Source organism: Brienomyrus brachyistius, chromosome 8 (assembly GCF_023856365.1).
Source record: "Brienomyrus brachyistius isolate T26 chromosome 8, BBRACH_0.4, whole genome shotgun sequence".
Lineage (NCBI taxonomy): Eukaryota > Metazoa > Chordata > Actinopteri > Osteoglossiformes > Mormyridae > Brienomyrus > Brienomyrus brachyistius.
This window is the reverse complement of record NC_064540.1, coordinates 20,580,456-20,599,018: the sequence shown is the minus strand read 5'-3', so window position 1 is coordinate 20,599,018 and position 18,563 is coordinate 20,580,456. Positions and strand designations below refer to the sequence as shown.

Sequence of the window (18,563 nt, the reverse complement as noted above, 5' to 3'; positions counted from 1 at the left end):
GTGTGAGACGATGAGCTGACTGAATACGTTCTGCTGAACGTCTTAGAGGGAAGGTAACTGACAGGTTCTAGTCACCCTACGTGCAACAAGCAACATCCTGTTTCTAACCTGCCCGGATCAGTTTCCCTTAAGTCGTTTTACATGGAAACACAAGCTATGATCTTTGTCTTTTTAAAATTAAGTTAGTCATATCCATCACTTAATTGCTATTTATCTTTGAGCTCAGTTTCAGCTGTTGCACCATGTTGGGCTGGTGCCCCAACTAGACATGAGATGATGACCAAAACACACTGACCAAGCTTCCCTCTCACCTTCAGCTCTGCTGCCCGCTGTTTCTCAGGCTCTGTTTGTCACAAACCCAGTTACCCTTAACACTCACGTTTGATGTGCATGCATGCGTCGGTAAACGCTCACCTGTCTCTCGGATGTGACGTAGAGGAACTTGTGGTCCAGAGAGAAGGCCATGTCGCTCAGGACCGGCTCAGCCCCCTTGATGATGGTCATGGTCTCGTACTGGACTCCTCCATGGGGAGGCCCGTCTACTCTGATCTGCGAAAAGAAACGACAATGACACATCCCTTAGCCTGCAGAGCAAAGATGTCTTCCCTCCAAATCCAAGGAGCTCTGCCCCGAAATTGCTGCCCCCCCCCCCATGCATTTGTTATGACACATCTGCTAACGATCGTTTGCTCGTCGTCAGACCCAGCAATTGAAAGCCAGATTACACTGGCCGTGAGGTTACCTGTTTCTTTCAGGGGTCAAATAAACGGCACAAGGAAATAAGGCGTCAATCGGGTGATATGAGTCAGCCCATTTCCCTGCCTTGGAATCTTGAGGGAAATTAAAAGAATCAATGCACCTTGGGTTTTCATGAAAGGGGCTTCCGTGTTCTTGCAATCCATGATATGATGGAATAGACAGACTAAAGATAGACAAGGCGAACACAGACAGATACATCTCCGGTTAAGGGTAAAACCGCAACCTCAAGCCCAATCCAGGTTCACAATACCAAAAGAACCAAAAATCCCTTTAAACTTTCAATGCCCTGGAACTTCAGACAGATTTAAGGAGTTTCAGCTTCAATCCACTGAGCAAGGGGCATGGTGAGGCAGTGAGTTATAGGATGGTTGAATGTGCCACTGATGAAAAACTGTACATCAACCATTACTGAAATGGGCCTAAAGTGTGTCAGGTGTCTCTGAAAACTAAGCGTCGCATCGAGAAGCACGCGCACTCGGGCTCCGAGTACAGAGTGCACATACCCTGGCATAAAGCGCGTCATCCAAGCACCATTGATTTCTGTCAAGCGTTAAGTACATCTCAGCCTCAAGAAGTCGTGCCAAGCCTGTACTCAGTCCTGCTCAATTATTTCAAAAGTCTCTGACACAGGTGTGTTGATGTCGCTGCCCTGCATTTAAATGAGGCCCTAGAAGGGCGCGGGTCACAGGGGTGGGGGGTAAGTCAGCTGGTTCGCCCTTTCGTTGACGTCACCTGTGCCGTTTTATTATAGATCACAGTGACGTGCGCAGACTCTGTTCGGTGGGCAGGTGCTCGAACAGGGGGACACTTGGAACACCAATGGGGTAGGGGGGGCACTTTCATTCATTCAGGCAGGTGCTCAGGCATCCCACCCCCACATCAGACATATGAACTGGCCTCTCAGTCCTGAAAAGCCACACCCAGATACTGGGGCCTGGAGCTGCATTGCACTGTAACCCTTTTCCCAAGACCCGGTGCACGGTTCATGGCCCTGTGTAGCCATAAATGTTCTCTTTAGTTGAACTTCCCCTCCCCTCATATTAAATCTGTCTCCGCTCTCACAGGCCAAATAAAGCCTCTATTCCTCCCCCGTCACATGGTCCCACATGGGGCAGGCGTCACAGCCCCATAACCCTAGACTACCCAGGTGTGACTCTGCACGGTGGTTCATTTTCACCAATTCCATTCACTCACTAGAACATCAATATTTTAAAGCAAATCCTTACCTGACTATTTTCTTCTCTCTGTTCTAATGTATTCTGATTAATAATTTATAACAGCAGAGATATTTTGACAATAAGGTTCTGCAGTGGAACAATCATTTGCATCACTCAGGAACATAGTCACGAAGTTTATCATAAATCTCCTGCAAACAATTTATTTTCATCAATTGTTTTGAAGAATTGCTGCTGAATTAATAGCTTAAGATAAAATTTGATCTGGGCACAGCTGTAGAATTAACTACTATGATGGTTAGAAGCGTTTATATCAGATGCTTTAGCACTTCTTGCAAAATTGACTGAGCAGAAGGTAAATCTTAAATCCCAGGCCATGTCAAATCCAGGTGCTCTTGCTATAAAAAACTTCTTGGCGAAGCCCTTTGAGGAAGCAGAAAACAACAAAGTGGCAGAGGCCTCTCTGGCAAAAAGCTTTTAAACTTCCAAACCCGAGGAGAGGCAAACACGCGAGGATCGGGTTAATCTACGCCGCATTATGTGATTTGCACATGACAAGGAAATGGAAGATACCACAGCAGGAAGTCCGGGGGCCAAACTTTATCCCGTCTCTGGCTGCAGGGCATGAGGGTCTCAGCAGGATGATCCAGGTGGGAAAGGGGCCAGCGGCACAGAAAAGATGGAAGAAGTCATCTGACTGTCGACGGATCCTTTGGATCTGGGAATGGGATCTCGCATCTCTCAGCGGATTACCTAAACCCTTCTGTAGGGGATACTGCACATCACCCCAACCTCTTGGCCTGGCCAAGAGACAGAGGCAGAAATGCTGAAAGGCGTGAAATCCAGCCAAGAACTAATTTTGTCCGTGATGCTTTTGAGGGACGCTCAAAAAAACATTTTTTTCTCTTTCCAGATCCTGTTTGGGCAGACTATACAGAGATGAAGCTTGGTTCATTATATATATATATATACACACACACACACACATAATGTACCAAAAAGCCTTCTGAGATTTCATAGAAGAGTTCAGAGAACTGAACTGCACAAGCCGACAGGAAAAAGAGATAAACTGCATTCCAAATAGTTGAAAGCGCAGATTCTTTACTACAATACTACACAATGCTTTGTTATGCAATTCGATTAAATATATTCATACGTTTGCCACAGGAATATAAAGAGTATGGCGGGCTACAAGGTTCGAGGCGAACGTTAGCCAGTCCATTCCTGAAGAGTCACTTTCAGCCTTGGGCAGCGCTGACTCCACATCCCGCAATGGGGTGAAGTCAGGTGACGAGGCACCTTCTGTCACCTCTGCTAATATAAATCAGACTCCCAGCCATGCAGACCAGACCAGATACACGCCTCGTTTTCTCTTCGTCTAAGCAAGTGTCAGTTTAATAACAAATGCGAAGGTTCAGGTGGGGATCAGTAATGCTACCAGGATTCCATCAGCGGTGGGGGCAGGCGGTGGGGAAGCGAGGGATAAAAGTTGTAGAGCAACAGCAGACCACAGGAAGCAAAAGACACTCCACCTGTGCTTGTCTGTCATGTCTTCTTTTTGTGTATCCTTCAGTGATTTATTGTATTGTTGTTTAATGTGGGGGCAGGTGTCTACTTAGGAGGGCTAGCCCTGCCTCTCCCAATGCCCTACCATGGTGACGACACCAGGCAAAGCCAAACCATCTATTGCAATTCGCCCAATCCCCATTTTATCAAGCTCCCTCCCCCAACCCTAATAAGGTCCCCCTTCCTGTCTCCCACCCTCAGTCGCCATGGATTTCATTATCCTCCCACTGTGAGTCCTGGAGTCACTCAGCTAAGGCTGACGGCTTGAGGCAAACAGCCACCAGCGCTAAAGCAGAGTTACGGTCAGAGCCACAATGGGTCGGCATAATGACTAAATGGCTGATATGAGGCCATAACTGGGAGCGGCAGCGGGATCCTCCAGTCCATACTGCTTGAAGAACAATTTACAACACCGACAAAAGAATGCCAAAAAGTCAGCCCTTTGCAATTTTAGCCCTTCAGTAAGCATGTGACATCTGCAGTATGTCTCTTAAATATTTGCCAAAAAATGCTGAAAAAGATTGGTAGCTTTGAAGGAAATTATGGAACTGCGATTGCGTCAGCCAGAATCATACACAGAGCAGTGGACATAAAATCAAAGTAGAAAATACATGTATTTTCTCCCCCACATAGTGATGTTAGCAGCGTCAGATGACCAACCAAACACAAGGTCAGTATATTAAAACCCATTTCCTTCATCCAAACTCCAAAAATCTGTCCTGCCATCCATTAAACTACATAACCACTGAGTCAGATTTTTACTAAATATATAGAGCAGGATGAGGTTTAAACGTAGCAGAGTGAGTAAGCTGTAAGTTGTGGGAGCCTTGCTACAGTAGGCCCTGTTTGTGCCATGTATGTTCTTAATAAAGGCCTGTTATTCAGAGAGGCTCTCTGTACCATTATTGAGATTCTGTGGAGCATGACGAATCCCCCCCAAGCTCATAAGAAGGGAACATGCTGCACTCAGCAGAACTCCCAGTAAAGAGGAACAAGAGCAGGAATACCCACAATACCCTGAAAAACCCACTGCAAGCCACAATGACACCCGAGTTGTATAGTCTGTGTTATGAGGTTACCGGTAGGCGTACAGCTAGGAATGGGAGTCTTACAAGATGAAACAGCGAACGCATCTCTCTGTTAATCTGTCCAGACTTACAGAATAGGATAGTACAGTCTCGGGTTGAAGATATCTAGTCATATTCATAGCTGCACTGCGATCCTCACCTGTAAGACTACAGAGAGTAGAGTCTGGTTAAAAAATGCCAGTGGTCTTGCACTGCGACATAGTAGCCAAGTCTGGTTACAATGCTTCTGTAGTCTTACAGTAACTGAGAGATGAATCCGTTTATGAAATGTCTGCAATCGTAGCGTACATGATAACTGTGGTCATTATGCACATGTAGTTTTACAGTGGGAGCTAGCTGAGTTGGACTGTCTCTATAGTCTTTTGATGGGTATGAAGACGTCTATAGTTATACTGTAGGGAATAGCTGAGGATGGTTATAAAGATGTGTGTAGTCCTTAGAGGCAGGAATAGCATAGTCTGTTTATGAAGATATCTCTAGTAGTACGGTAGGGGATAGCCAGGTCTGATTATGAAGACATCTGTAGCCTTACAAAGGAGTCAGTAGATGCTCTCCCAGCGCCTGCCTTCAGAGAATATAAGCTTCAAAGTATATAAGCTCACGGTTATCTCTGCCTGCTCTCCATTGAAGCTGTAGCCCGACAGCACAATGGCTCCCGGTCTGCGACTCGGCGTGCGTGTGATCCGACACCTGGAGTTTGTGCCGCATGCTTCACACGGCCGGACGAGCCCCTCCAGCAGCGGGGCCTCGTGCAACCTGGCCTGAAATAAGCCGGCCCTCGTTTATCCACCGCCGCGATAGCCTGGGGAGGCCGGAGAACTAAAAAAATAAAAATGGCAGCCACGTGTACATGCGCCAGGCTTTTGAGCACAAACAGCGGAGATTGACCGATTAGGCTAAGCTGGGCAGGCTATCACAGATCTGAGTTAATCCTTCTCAGCAGCCCTTCTTGTCCTGCTGAGACCCTCCCTGTTGGGCTCCTTTATCTGCCTCGTCCGTCGGGTGGATTAGGTCTCACAGAATCGGACTCTTTTGTCCACAGCCTCTCCTGTGACCCAGGGCCAACGGCCCAACGCGGAGACTCCCTGTCCCACACAAACCAGGACCCGGAAAACCGGACGGAGGGGATAGACCCGCAATCGATCCCCTTACAGCGGGCCGTCACGTTGCATTTCACGGTGCTCTGAATAGGTATGGAGCTGGATTTCCTCCACTTCCTTTTGTTCCATGGCATCGCAGAGGCACAGAGGGGGAGATATTGTGAAACGCAAAGTGCCCGGGCCACAATATGCATTCCTAGGTGTTGGAGCAGGCCCAGCCGGCTGGAAGTCACGTCCCAAGTAGAGCTGGAGCCGTCAGAGAATAAGTGGCGGCCCAGCACTCTTAAGCAGATGCACCCTTACAGATAAAGGTGCTGTGGGTTCCAGTGATGGGCCTCCATTCTGCAGTTAGAGTGGCTGCCCCTGCAGCAGAGCTCCTCCCTGCTGACAGCACCAAGGCTCTGCGGCTCCTCTGCCACCAGGAGCTCGGAATCGAATGCTCTTTTTCTGAGACGTCTTATCTCATCCCCTCATCTGACCTGCCCCTCCTTGCTCGGCAGCAAAGGCTGTCGGAGACTCCTGGGGCCCTTTTTTTTGGAGCCAGTCCTCTGCACAGGTGCAAAATCCAGGTCCAGAAAGCACAAATCCAGACCAAGATTTTGTTTCAACCAACCCATTGAGCATATAGAGTCACAGAGTATCCAACCGCTTGGGTGAAACAAAATCTTGGTTTGGGCCTGAACTTTCCCTCTCTAGACCTCAAGTACAAGAGGGGCCAAACTGGAGAAAGGCTTAGTTACCTTTCCTTTCTGACCCTCTGGTGCAGGATGTGGCTCCAACCAGCAGACCTGCTAGCTGTGTGGAGCCTCTCAGCGGGAGAACAGAGGCATTAAATCAGCGAAGGGCCACTGGGTCCTTATTGACGTTTTTGGTGCAAACAAATGGTAGCTTTAAGGGTGGAAAATGAGATACAGCAGGCAAGTAAGTGTGCAGGGGTGTTGTGATGTTGTGATGACTTCGTCTCGATGACACATCGGATATATAAACAGCTAATAAAAACTAGTTTTGGGTGTTTACAGTTACATGATAATTACATTCCACATTGCAAAACATGAGAACGATTAAACTCAATTAAATAAAATTTTTTCGGCTGTTAAGATAATTATGTTGCTTTTCCCAGAGTGTGATGAGGGAAAGGGATTTAAATCTCCAACAATGTGGTTGTAAAACTTTCTCCTACCCTAGTCATGTGTCAGCATTTAGGACCTTGTGCATAAAGCTTTGCTGACATCGGGAGTTGTGGACCACAAGAAGGAAACCAGGAAGCGAAGCGTAAACCGCAAATAAGCACAGCGACCGTCGTGTCGACTGCCAAAAGCTGCTTTCGCTGCCCACACCTCTGCTGTGTCGGGCATTTTCCTTTGAGCCCCTCTCACCCCTGGGATCTAAACGCTGACCTGGAGAAAAATGATGAAAGTTGTGACGAATACTTGGCCACAAGTCAATCACAGGGTGAGGAAATCTTCTTGAGGAATCCACTGTTTACCACTATCGCTCACGTACTTGTGCCAGGATGAATGCTAATAGTGAGAAGATCTTCCACAGTCCTCTGACCTCTGCCAGAGAGGAACCATGTGAACCTCCTCCTCTGTGTCCTTCAGAGGTTCCCAGGGTGAAAGTCCACACAAAGTCTGATCTCCTGTTTTCCCTCCATGGAAACCAGATCCTGGTTTAAGACTGGTGGTTAAATTAAATAACCTTAATTGCCTGGTGCAAGCAGAAAAGCGAAGGCTTTCAAAGACCTTTTTAAGAGTCTGTTTTTAATGCAGACCAGAGCTCCATCGTCTAGGTCCACAAGAACCTTATTCAATCATCTTTCGGAGCCGAGATCACCCCAAACAGTTGCCAAGTGGACTGCCACCTGGCGTACATCTTGGCCCAAAAAGGGCCAGGTGTAGCAAGGCACCCATTCAGGCACCTATGCCTGATCTGCCAAGATCAAAAGACTGACAGAACTGCTCCACCAGAGCCAATAACACTTTACATTAATATAGCAGATGCTTCCGTCCAAAGTAACTGATAAGTGTGAAAACCTGAGGTCAGAGTGTAGGGTCAGCCAACATCCAGCAGCCCACAGGAAGACAGGCTTAAAGACCCAAAGCCAATATGATTATTCCACCAGCTATAGGATTGAAACCCATGACCTTCCAGTCTGAATGCTGAATTTTCAAACCCACCGATCTCATAGTACCACAGAACGTGTTTGGATACAGTTCCAGACTTCTACAGATTGTACATGGTGCAGCGTGGTAAGAGACATGGTAATTATCACCAGGGCACATGGAAAATGAATCATTATCTCACGGTCCCCAGATGACACCAGTCACTCCAGGTTGATGGGCAGCCTTGTGGTGCTCACCAGTATATGCTTAAATCAACACCAGACTGGGACACAGATGCATTGCAACAAAGAGTGCTCAAAATAATCAAGTATGTAAAAAATAAGGATGATTCCTGCTATGTTAAGAGTCTGACAAATCCATTCATGCTCAAAGCTCTTATTTTGCATTGGGGGGGATGTTTATTCAATGCGTGAAAGGCCACCCCACACAATAACTTCAAAAGAACTTATTACTCTACTTATGTAAAAATTAGACATCAAACAGCAGACCTGTTTTAAAAAGACTCAAAAATTGCAGAGATATCTATGCATATATAATCCTTATTCAAATTCCTGTTTTTCAACGGCAGCAAGGCAACGCCAAACTTTGACGGAACTGGAGACTGGGAGCTGAAGGATTGCACGTCCCTGCAAGTGAAGAGGCGGGCTTACGTTGCATGCTGGGAAAGCTAAGGGATGAGCTGGACCTATCAACAGCCCACACAGTGCCACACGGACAGACAGAGAGGGGACAAGAGGAGTCGCCATTCTCTCTACGCCTTATTCACTTACAAAGTCTTTTTAAAATTTCATAGGATATAAAATACAAGTGCTGTCCTGTTTTTAGCATCTTGTTGCGGGGGTGAGTCGAGCAGGGCAACGAACCCCAGCTTAGGCTCCCGACACCCCCACGCACACGCACCAAACCCCTCAAGCCCATGGCCGTCCCCGTCCACAGCATGTGTAGCTGGTATGGGGGTTTCCATAGTAATATTGCCCCCCATGCCAGGTGGAGGCCTAACCCAAGTGCAGAAGCTGCCTGGACATTTATCTTATTTATCAGATATGGGAACAGAAGCGATGTCCGAAGTGAGCTGATGACCTGACACACCAAACTCCGCCTCTGTCACAAACATCACACACACACACAGTCTGAAAACGACAAAGCAGGTGAAGGTTTGTCTAGGACTGAGCTGCCGGACCTGTGACTAAGAATGAAGCTGTACATGGTGATCCGCTTGGGATTAGGAGTGCATGTTGATCTAACGGCTAGCACCCATCTATCATCCAACCGCTTCCTGTGTGTTTGGGGGGGGGGGGGGGGGGTGAGCTGGAGACTGGAGCACTTCCTGAGTTTGGAGGGCTGGTGATGTGCTTCATCAAAGCGGGCAGCGAGACGACAGCTGCACACCTTTGACCCTCTGGCCGCATGGACATCCGACAGACCCACAGAGTGCGTTCTGTGGGGGGGGGGGGGGGGGGTCGGCCAAAAGTATGTGTCTCAAAGGGAGAGTGTGTGTGAGACACGTTATCTCTTTCATTTCATTGTTTATTGCACCTGTATTAATTTACTTCAAAGTCACCATTAAATGCCTTTTTAAAATTGTTTTAGGTATGTACTTCAAAGTACTTCATACTGGAAAAATAGAAAAGAGCATTTTGTTTGTCTGGGTTCATTGACGACTTTGAAAGTTCATAGTACAGCAGACACAAAAACGATGGGGTTTGGGGGGGGGGGGGGGAGGTTCCATGATGTCACCCCCTTCAGAGGAAGGAAAGCTAACGGGCTTCACCCATCCACCCAGAAGGGGTCTGTGCTCTGCTTGCCTAATTTAAAGTGGGAATGAGTGAGGGAACACACACACACACACACACACACACATTAATTTGCATCTCCATCTTTGTGAGGTTTTCCCATTGACAGCCACTTCGCTGTAATAAATCTCTAATCCCTTTGTAACAAAACTCAAAAACAGATGAAAACAGATAATAAGCAAAAAACGTTTTTGCTTTCATTTTTTTTTTTTATTACAGCGGATTAACTTGTTTAAAAAATAACCACCGCAGGGAGTGACTCTGTGTGGGGAAAATGTCTCGAAATTTGCACCCGTAAACTCAGCGAGAGCAACGTGCACACACACACACACACGCACACACACACACGCACGGACGCACACACACACACACACACACACACGCACACACACACACGCACGGACGCACACACACACACACACACACACACACGCATGCACACACACACTCACACACACGCACACACACGCGCGCACTCACACACACACACACGCACTCACACACACGCACGCGCACACACGCACACACACACACACACACACATGCACGCCTGTGTAGAGAAGACCACCCTCAGCTCTCCTCAGACCTCACAGTGGGCTGAACTCAGTGGAGACAGAAAAAAAGCACCAATCAATATAATGGATGTTGGAGCCTAAAAACAGACACAGCATCTGTCCATTTGGGATTTCAGCTGGATCCAGCCTCTTGCCGTCCATCTCTTATGTTAATCTGTGTACTCTGCCAGCCTGTACTGACACCAAAGCCAGGGCCATCCAACGGCTGGGTGCTTGCTTACCATATAAGGACAGTGCGGGCAGGCAGTCAGAGTGGTTCTGTAAAGAACATCAGCGGGAACAGGACAACAGTCAAACAAGCACAGACAGACCACATTAATTAGACCAGTGTTTCCCAATTCAGTCCTCAGGGACCCACAGACTGTCTGTATTTTTGCTCCCTCCCAGTTCTTGGTATGGAGCAAAAATGTGAATTGTCCTTCAGGGAGTTCGGAGGGAGCAATAACATGGACAAACTGTGGGTCCCTGAGGACCGGATTGGGAAACACTGAGTTAGACATAGCGATGAGAGAGAGAGAGAGAGAGAGAGAGAGAGAGAGAGACCAGATCGCTCACAACAGACCACAGAAAAACCAGGTCACTGGTAATGGACCACAGAAGGTCCAGGTTATGAAAAATAGACTAGAAGGAGATAACAGAGCAGAGACCGAGACTAGGGCACAGAGGGAACAAGTGAGCAATGACCCACAGAGAGACCAGGTCATAGATAACAGATGGCAGTAAGAGAGCAAACCACAGAGCGACCACAGAGAGACCCAGTCATGAATAACGAACCACAGTGAGCAAACCACAGGGTGACCACAGAGAGACCAGGTCATGGATAACAGACCGCAGTAGGAGAGCAAAGCACAGAGCGACCACAGAAAGACCAGGTCATGGATAACAGACCGCAGTGAGCAAACCACAGAGCAACTGCAGAGAGACCAGGTCCTTGGCTTAGAGGAAAACACACTCCAGCATCTTCAGTCACTCGACCTGGTTTCACATCGTGAGCCAGGCTGAGTTTCTCATCTGGCAGATGTCAGCATAGTTCAGTCAGCGCCTTGGCCGGAGCGAACTTAGACAATCGCCGTTACATAACGCCCCCCCCCACCACCACCACCACCCATCTGCACGCAGCCGGGGCCCCCGCTGGCTGAGCCCTGCATGTCTAAACCATATTTATACAGCAGCACAGCTCTTGTCATTACACAGTCTGGGTATGTTGCCAGAAAAAAAAACAAGCTATAATAATGTGAGGTAAAATGAGACTATTGAAATATTGCAATGCATTTATGAAAGGAATGCTGTTCGCTGTAAAAACGGCTTAAATATGCAGGTGGGTATTCCGTTCTAAGGGGGCTGGATTGCTCCCCCCGCGCCACCCACACGCCATGTGTTTTTTCTTTTTAACGGGATAACCGACAAATAAATAATAAAACCCTCCGGCCCGCTTCCTCTCTCCCAGCTGGGCTGCAGTTCCAGGCCCCCCGTCCAAAGCACTGCTTCCGGCTCTCTGATTGGCTGGCCCGCAGTAATGACGGGGGAGGCCGGGTGAAAGCATCACGTCATGATAGAGCGGAGAGATGCAGGGGCTTGCTGTCTCCCCCCCCCCCCCCCCCGGTGCGGGGCTCGGCCTCCATGAGAAGTCTGAGGCAGGGCTGCCAGCAGTGAGACTGGTCACTTCACAGGCGGCGAGGGCGGCCCTCCTGCCTGCCCTTCAAGATGCCTGCCTCACGCGTGGCACTCCTGTGTGTGTGCTGTGCGCTTCAACCCAGAGCCGTCACTGTCTGAAGTGCTTGTTCGCAAGGTAAAAACCAGAACAATAAACTAAGAAATAAACAGCGGTTCTACAAGTCTAATGTCAGTGAGGATTGTATACCCCCGAGGCGCGCGCACACACACACACACACACACATACAAACCCACACACAGCGCAGGGAGCCGCGTTGGGTAATAGAACAGAAATGGTCCCCCAGGGCACCAGAAGCATGAACAAAGTAGACGGTCTCATTGACACCAAACTTTTTTGGGGGTAAAAAATACAAACAAAGCAAAAAAAAAAAAAAACCTTTAGTTTTTACTTGCAGCAGCAGAAATCGGAGCCCTGTGCAGGCAGAGGAACTTTGTTCGTGAGATGAATGTGGTAGCAGCATGCATAGATTTATAGTCCCCCTCCACCGCCTCACGGGGCCCAGACTCCCCCAGGGGATACCCTCTTATCGCTGGTGATAAACACAAACAGAAGTGAACAGGAATACACCTGTAACGGGGGCTTAACAAGCCTCAAACAGCCGAGCATGACGCCAGACTTCCATGAATGCAAATTCCTTCAAAATGGCCGCCCTTAGATACGCCCTAATTGTAAATACAGGGACACCCAGAGGATTCAGCTTGCTATTTAAATGTTTTTTTTTTTTCTTCCAGGATGGAACTGCCATGTGGTGTCAGGTCCTCTGAGCCGCCGTCTCTCAGCGAGGCGTGAAGGAAACGGAAGGGATGCTATTCGGTTCGGCTGCCATCGATCTCCCCGTCATTCCGAAGCCATGCATCAGAGCTCAACCCAGTTCATTCTTCTGCTGGAATCCTGAGCCCATGTAACGACACTGAATGGGGAAAATGCTAAACCATAAAGTAAGGGTGTACTAAAAAATCTGAGCACCCCTGCCCCCCCATTATTTTTTTTTACATATTTTATATATTGAATCTACCAGAGAATCTGTGACTCTACTGCGGTCCTGCTGTAACATCATCGTTCTTTGGAGGGAGGGAAGAGGAGAGAGGTACCAAGCTACCCCCCCTCACTACCAGCGCCCTCTGCAGGCAGCTAACTGTAGCTGGCCTGAGAGCCGGCTGGGTATTAAAACACTGTCGGAGTTTTGGCCCGTGGTGTTTACACTCGCCGAACCCCAGGCTCACTTCTCACTCAGCGGTCGTCTGAGGCACGGGGCCCACATCCTCCGCAGCTCTAAGCCTCATGTAACAGCCTGTAATCCCTCACCTGTTGAGGTGCCGTAATCCATCCGGACCCCATTTACCTCCGTACTCGTTGTGTCACCCGACACCCCTGAACGTCGTATGGAGGCTCAGAGTGCTGGGTAGATAACTCGTCCTGCCACATGCGGGTGGCCATGCAGGCTCTAAACAAAAAGTTAACTTTTCTTCCTGGTAAAGAAGCAAAACATTTTTCTTTTGGGTCACCACAGTGCCAGCAAGATGAAGTCAAGTAATGAAATGAGATCATTAAAAGCTCGTTCACAATGCAGCGACTGCTATGACTGTATTAACAAAAGCCGCTGGCAGCAGGAGAATCCATCATGCAGGTATTTCAGACGGGTGTGTCAGGGTGGTGGTGTGGACGTCCCTCAGATAGGTGATGTGTCCCACAATTAACCTGTATCTCTACGCATATGAAACACTCTTCAGTTTGCTCCGCAGTTCACAGACAGTCTGGCCCACATACCAGATCCCAGTGTCCTGGTTTGATGAGCCAGTGTCTTACATTCCCAGCCAGTTGGCCCCCATTGCTAGCTTTGAAACAGCAATGCTTTGTGTTCCCCCCATGGTCATTAAACCTCAATAAGGCCCCCGTTCCATCCTTCCATACTCGTGCCACCCGACTCCCACAACACGTACCAGGAGCTGCACTCTAAGACCCTGGAACCACCGCGACCCATAGACAAGTGGCTTCTAAGTGTGCGTCTGTTTCCCCAGTGAGGAGGGCGTGTTATCTGAGGGAAGGACAGCTCCATACTCCCTAAAAAAATAAATAAATATAGAAAGCTACATATGGACTGGAGTCTTTGACACAATAAATAATACAGAGATGAGTTATCGATTTTCATTGCTTACATCATTTAATATACTCTAAGGTTTAAGGTATTTAACCTGATGTAAGGGGCTGTTTGTCCCATTTATAAATGCCAGGACAAATTCATAATGCTTTGTGAAGCCTAGGTGATAGGAAACATTATACCGTATGATTAATATTTGCCCCCCCAACTAGTGGATACAGATTATTTTAGCACATAATAAATTCCAGACAATGTATGACTTTTTTTTTTTTTTTTTTTTTTTTTTTTACCAATGTCAGTGACTAATAGGGACAAAAAAAACAGTTTTATGACTTTCTAAGATGCCAATTGTAGATGTTGCAACGGTGACCTTTGTGTCAGCCCTTCCGGTCGGGATGGAACAGTCACGATATTCCCTTGGTGATCAAACAGCCGTGACCATTTCTCAAAATAATGATAATGACGGGACAAACAAAATGATTATTTCCAATAGCGGCATGACTCAGGTGTCAGACGCAAACAGGTGCACATGCGTGACTGTCCTGCTTGCCGCATAAGCTGCTGTTGACAAAGGTGAAGAAAATTTCAGTGGTGGCGTCACCGAAATGCATGAGGCAGGGTCACTTTGTGTCGACACAAACGGTGTTATTTACGCACGGCACTTATTTTAGGGAGGACTGGGACTGTAGACTCACCTCACCGCAAAAAATGGCCTTTCACATTTAAGATAAACTGTGTCTGTTTTGAGGCGAGATGGCCTAACACTAGCAAAATTATCTGGCAGCGCAGTAAGGAAATTGTACTCGGTAAGATTTCCTAAAATAAGACAATATACCTAAATGCAAGCAAATTTATCTGATTTATAACATGCATTGTTAGTCAGGTTATTAAAGAAATTACAATTCTGTCTAAATATAAGGAAATTATACTTGCTTAGATTTTCATTTCTTGCAGTGTTCAACCCAGACAAGAGCGTGGGGGAGTCGGGAAGAGGAATGCGTTTGACAGAAAGGTAGGGCTGAAGGGGGAACGAGGATCAACTCCAGAGGAGGGACAGACACAGGCAGACAAACAGAGCGTGGGGAAGTTCTGTTGGGGTTGGGGTTAAGGGACAGATAGGACACGGGTTCGAATTTGGGGGATTCATACAGGTAAATATAGGGGCCTTTCCGCTGACTTTGCCCTGACCTGAAACATCTCTGCCGTGCCCCCTTACAAGGTTAAAATGATGGATGATTTTAAGAGCGATGCTTTTTTATATTCAAGTAAATAACGGGAAATTAGCAGCCCATAATGATAACCTCCGGTACAGGTGCTGCTGGGGTGCTAGTGTTTCTGTGCAGTTCTGAAGCCACTTTCTTAGAATCCATGCTCATTTGCCTAGAACCACATGGGCAGAACATACGACTCCCTCCACAGCAGCACTGCCTGACGGTCCGGAGGGTGTCTGCTGTGAAACACCTACGTCTGAGGAACAGGGTTGCCAGCTCTCACGCATCTGGCGTTGGCCCTCACGCTTTCAGACTCTCACGATCACGCAAGAACTCTTACGGCAAATCTATATTATTCCATTATAAACCAAAAACTAGCTACGTTTAACGTGTTGGGGTAGTGTGCAAACTGTACAGAATGTTTACAAGATAATAAAACTGTCACATGCAAGTATATGCGTGTGCAGACTTGTCTCAAATTGAAAATCTCACGCCAGTCAGATGACCAAAGTTGGCAACCCTGCAGCTAATTGACCGTAATTTCATGATACAGTCTGCTGAGACAGTGACAGGAGGCCATATAGATGGTTTTGGATGGGGGGTATTATTTGAATATGGTTGTATTCAGGTCACCTGATGACCTTTCCTCTCCCTTGGAAAGACTTTGACTCATAATCCTGGTCTGAAGGCCCATGAGACCTGCAGCCAATCGATTCTGAGCCGTCTCCAATATATTCAAACTCTGTCTCAGGAGCCCGGCCCTGCTTCTAATCCATTCAAATACATCTCTGGCCCAGACAGGCCCCGCCTCTTGTCCTCTGAAACACCATCTGAATTGGAGACAAGCTCTGCTTCTACTCCATTTAAAACCCATTTTCATCAGGGAGAAGCCCCGCCTCTAATCAATTCAGGGTCCATCTCTACACAAAGGCTACCCTTAATTTAGGTTCTATTCAGACACATTTCACTTAATTTTCACTTTTGCGATTCCTGTTGGGGCTTTTTAATCGCAAAAAACCAACAGCATAAAACGCACACATGGGCTAAATAAAAAAAATTCCTAACAATCTGACTCTATTCCTAAATATAGCTGCCATCTGTTTAGAAGAATATCTAATTGTGGCAGTGAGTTTTTAGAGCAGTTTAGAACGTCCCAAGTTATTCTATTTAAATACATGCCATCAAAAGACTCGCATTTTGCTTCTAATCTCCCATCAGATAAATTTATTAAATCTTTTGTTGAGTCTTCCTTACAGCTATAAAGCTCGAAAACGAAATATTAAAACACCAGCCTTATAATCCAAAATTCAATTAAGAAAAGGATATAAGGTGAAGACTTGAATTAAAACAGGAAATTAATAATTGACAGTAGATAACATATTTCAGTCAGACCACTTAAGTTCTCCTGCAGAAGATGCAAGAAGGAAACAAAACAAGAAAAATGAGCAGACATTGGGGCCCGGTGTCCTCAGAGAGACAGATTCCTCTGTATCCCTTTGCTAGCCAACCAGGTGCAAGCCAAGAATGGAACTTTCTAAAAGATTTCTGAAATAGTTTAATTCAATCTGAATTAAACAAAAGAACAACGGCCTGAGGAGGAATGGAACAAAACCCTGGTCAGATAACGGAATGGCTAAGGAGACCCACAAGACAGAAACGACAACTAAGATTTAAGTCGACTTTACAGTATATCTAAGCTGCAGGGTGATTCTCAGAACACTTCTCAATCAAACATACAGGAACCAGACGTGGAAACCACCATTCCCAGTTCAGCTTCTCGCCACGCCCCACAGAACATTCCAGTAATGAATCGGCTAATCGCTGTTATCTTCCCCAATCAGGTGCTTTGTGAAGGAAACCCAGTTTTTTCGTTTGGCAGGAGGCCAAACCTTGGCTTCTCCGAGCTGGTGCTGTTAGAGTTTGGCCCAGAGGGAGAGTGAAAACTGGATGTGGGTTTAAGCGAGCGTTTTCCGAGTCACAGATCTCACTTTCCGGTGGGTACTGGCCCGCTTGGTGACTGACAGTGTGGGAGTAAGAACAATGTAGCTACGAGCATTTCCTGTTCGTCGTCATCGGTCGATGTCATGCACGCCCCATTTCATTGTTCCTGGCCACCTTTGACTCAGCAAGTATCTGCATTAAACCTTGAACATGTGCACATGGTAAGAACCCAGGAGATTTAATCCAAGCCCTTCATCCTCAAGCTACCTATGAGACTGATCGAGGGGGGGAAAGGGGGTCGTGTCTGATAGAGGGACCATCCAAACCCTACAATCAACATCCTGGAAAAAAAAAAAAAAAAAAGCTGATAGCAGAAGCCATTAGCTTCACAAAACGTACAATTATCCTGCAAGTCGCCCATTAGGCCAAAATGACAGCAGGGCCCAATTATCAGCCGTAATTCTACAACAAATAACTCCTCAATTTTCAAAAATAGAAAATTCCATACAGCGACTCTAATCCCCTTTTAGATACACCATAGGCTATTTATCTCTAATTATGACAGTGTTTTTTCTCCATAGAATCATGACTAACCTCTTTATGAAACATGAAAGTTACATAAAAGCTCCTTAGTTTGTGCCATTCAGGGGTTGCAATAGAAAAAAAAATCACCATAAATTAGACAAAACCTTGATCATTTTAAAAATGTGATTGTTTAGACCTAGATTTAATTAATCACACTGCGACCTTATATTGGATAAAGGTTGTGGAACATGGATGGATAAGTAATGATGTAATTAACTACTTTTAAAACCTGATTTTGAGTTAACCAAAGTATTGCTGCCCAGTCAAAAGTTCAACTTTCTACCAAAAAAATATTTGTTTCAACTGTGCCATTTACAGAACGGACCATCTTTTCATTTGAATAGCTGTAACTTATATCAGAGCATCTGTGAGGGAAGAAGCTTTAAGTTATATGGAGACAGAAAGCGACAGAAGGACATGCAGTGAATAGGACCCATCCTGCTTAGAAGACCCTGCAGAGACCCAGGGAGGTACAAAGACGGACACAGAGCAGCTCAGTGTATAAAAAGCGCTAATAAGGACACGGTGGGAGAGCCGCTTTGGTGTTAAAACGGCAGCTATGCACAGAAGGTCGGGAGCCGGATCTGATACGCCCTGTCACTGACACGGGAGGGGGGATGAGGACGGGGGCAGTTGCGATCCACTGCAGCTAATCAGGTGAATTCGGGGCAGGAAATCATTTATTCTGTATGGGGAAGACATTTCTGCTATGTCCAGCCTTCTACGCGACAGGTTTTCGTCTCGTTTTATTTGGACAAGGCGGTCCAACAGGCCGAAGATTTATACAGCAATCCAGCAAGGTCTGACTTTAACTCAGTTTATAGGCATGATCATCCATCGGACACGAAATTCACACCACCCAGCTCAACGCTTT

At 46.8% G+C, this 18,563-nt stretch overlaps 1 protein-coding gene across 2 annotated transcripts in view; it reads right to left on the bottom strand.

Moving 5' to 3' along the window:
• The window catches only part of plxna2 (plexin A2), a 109,938-nt gene that overhangs the window by 61,155 nt on the left and 30,220 nt on the right, over window positions 1-18,563 (bottom strand). For both annotated transcript variants that reach the window (XM_049023443.1, XM_049023442.1), the window contains one exon: window positions 415-549. In XM_049023443.1, coding sequence (XP_048879400.1) covers window positions 415-549 — 135 coding nt within the window. The remainder of the gene's footprint in view (window positions 1-414; window positions 550-18,563) is intronic.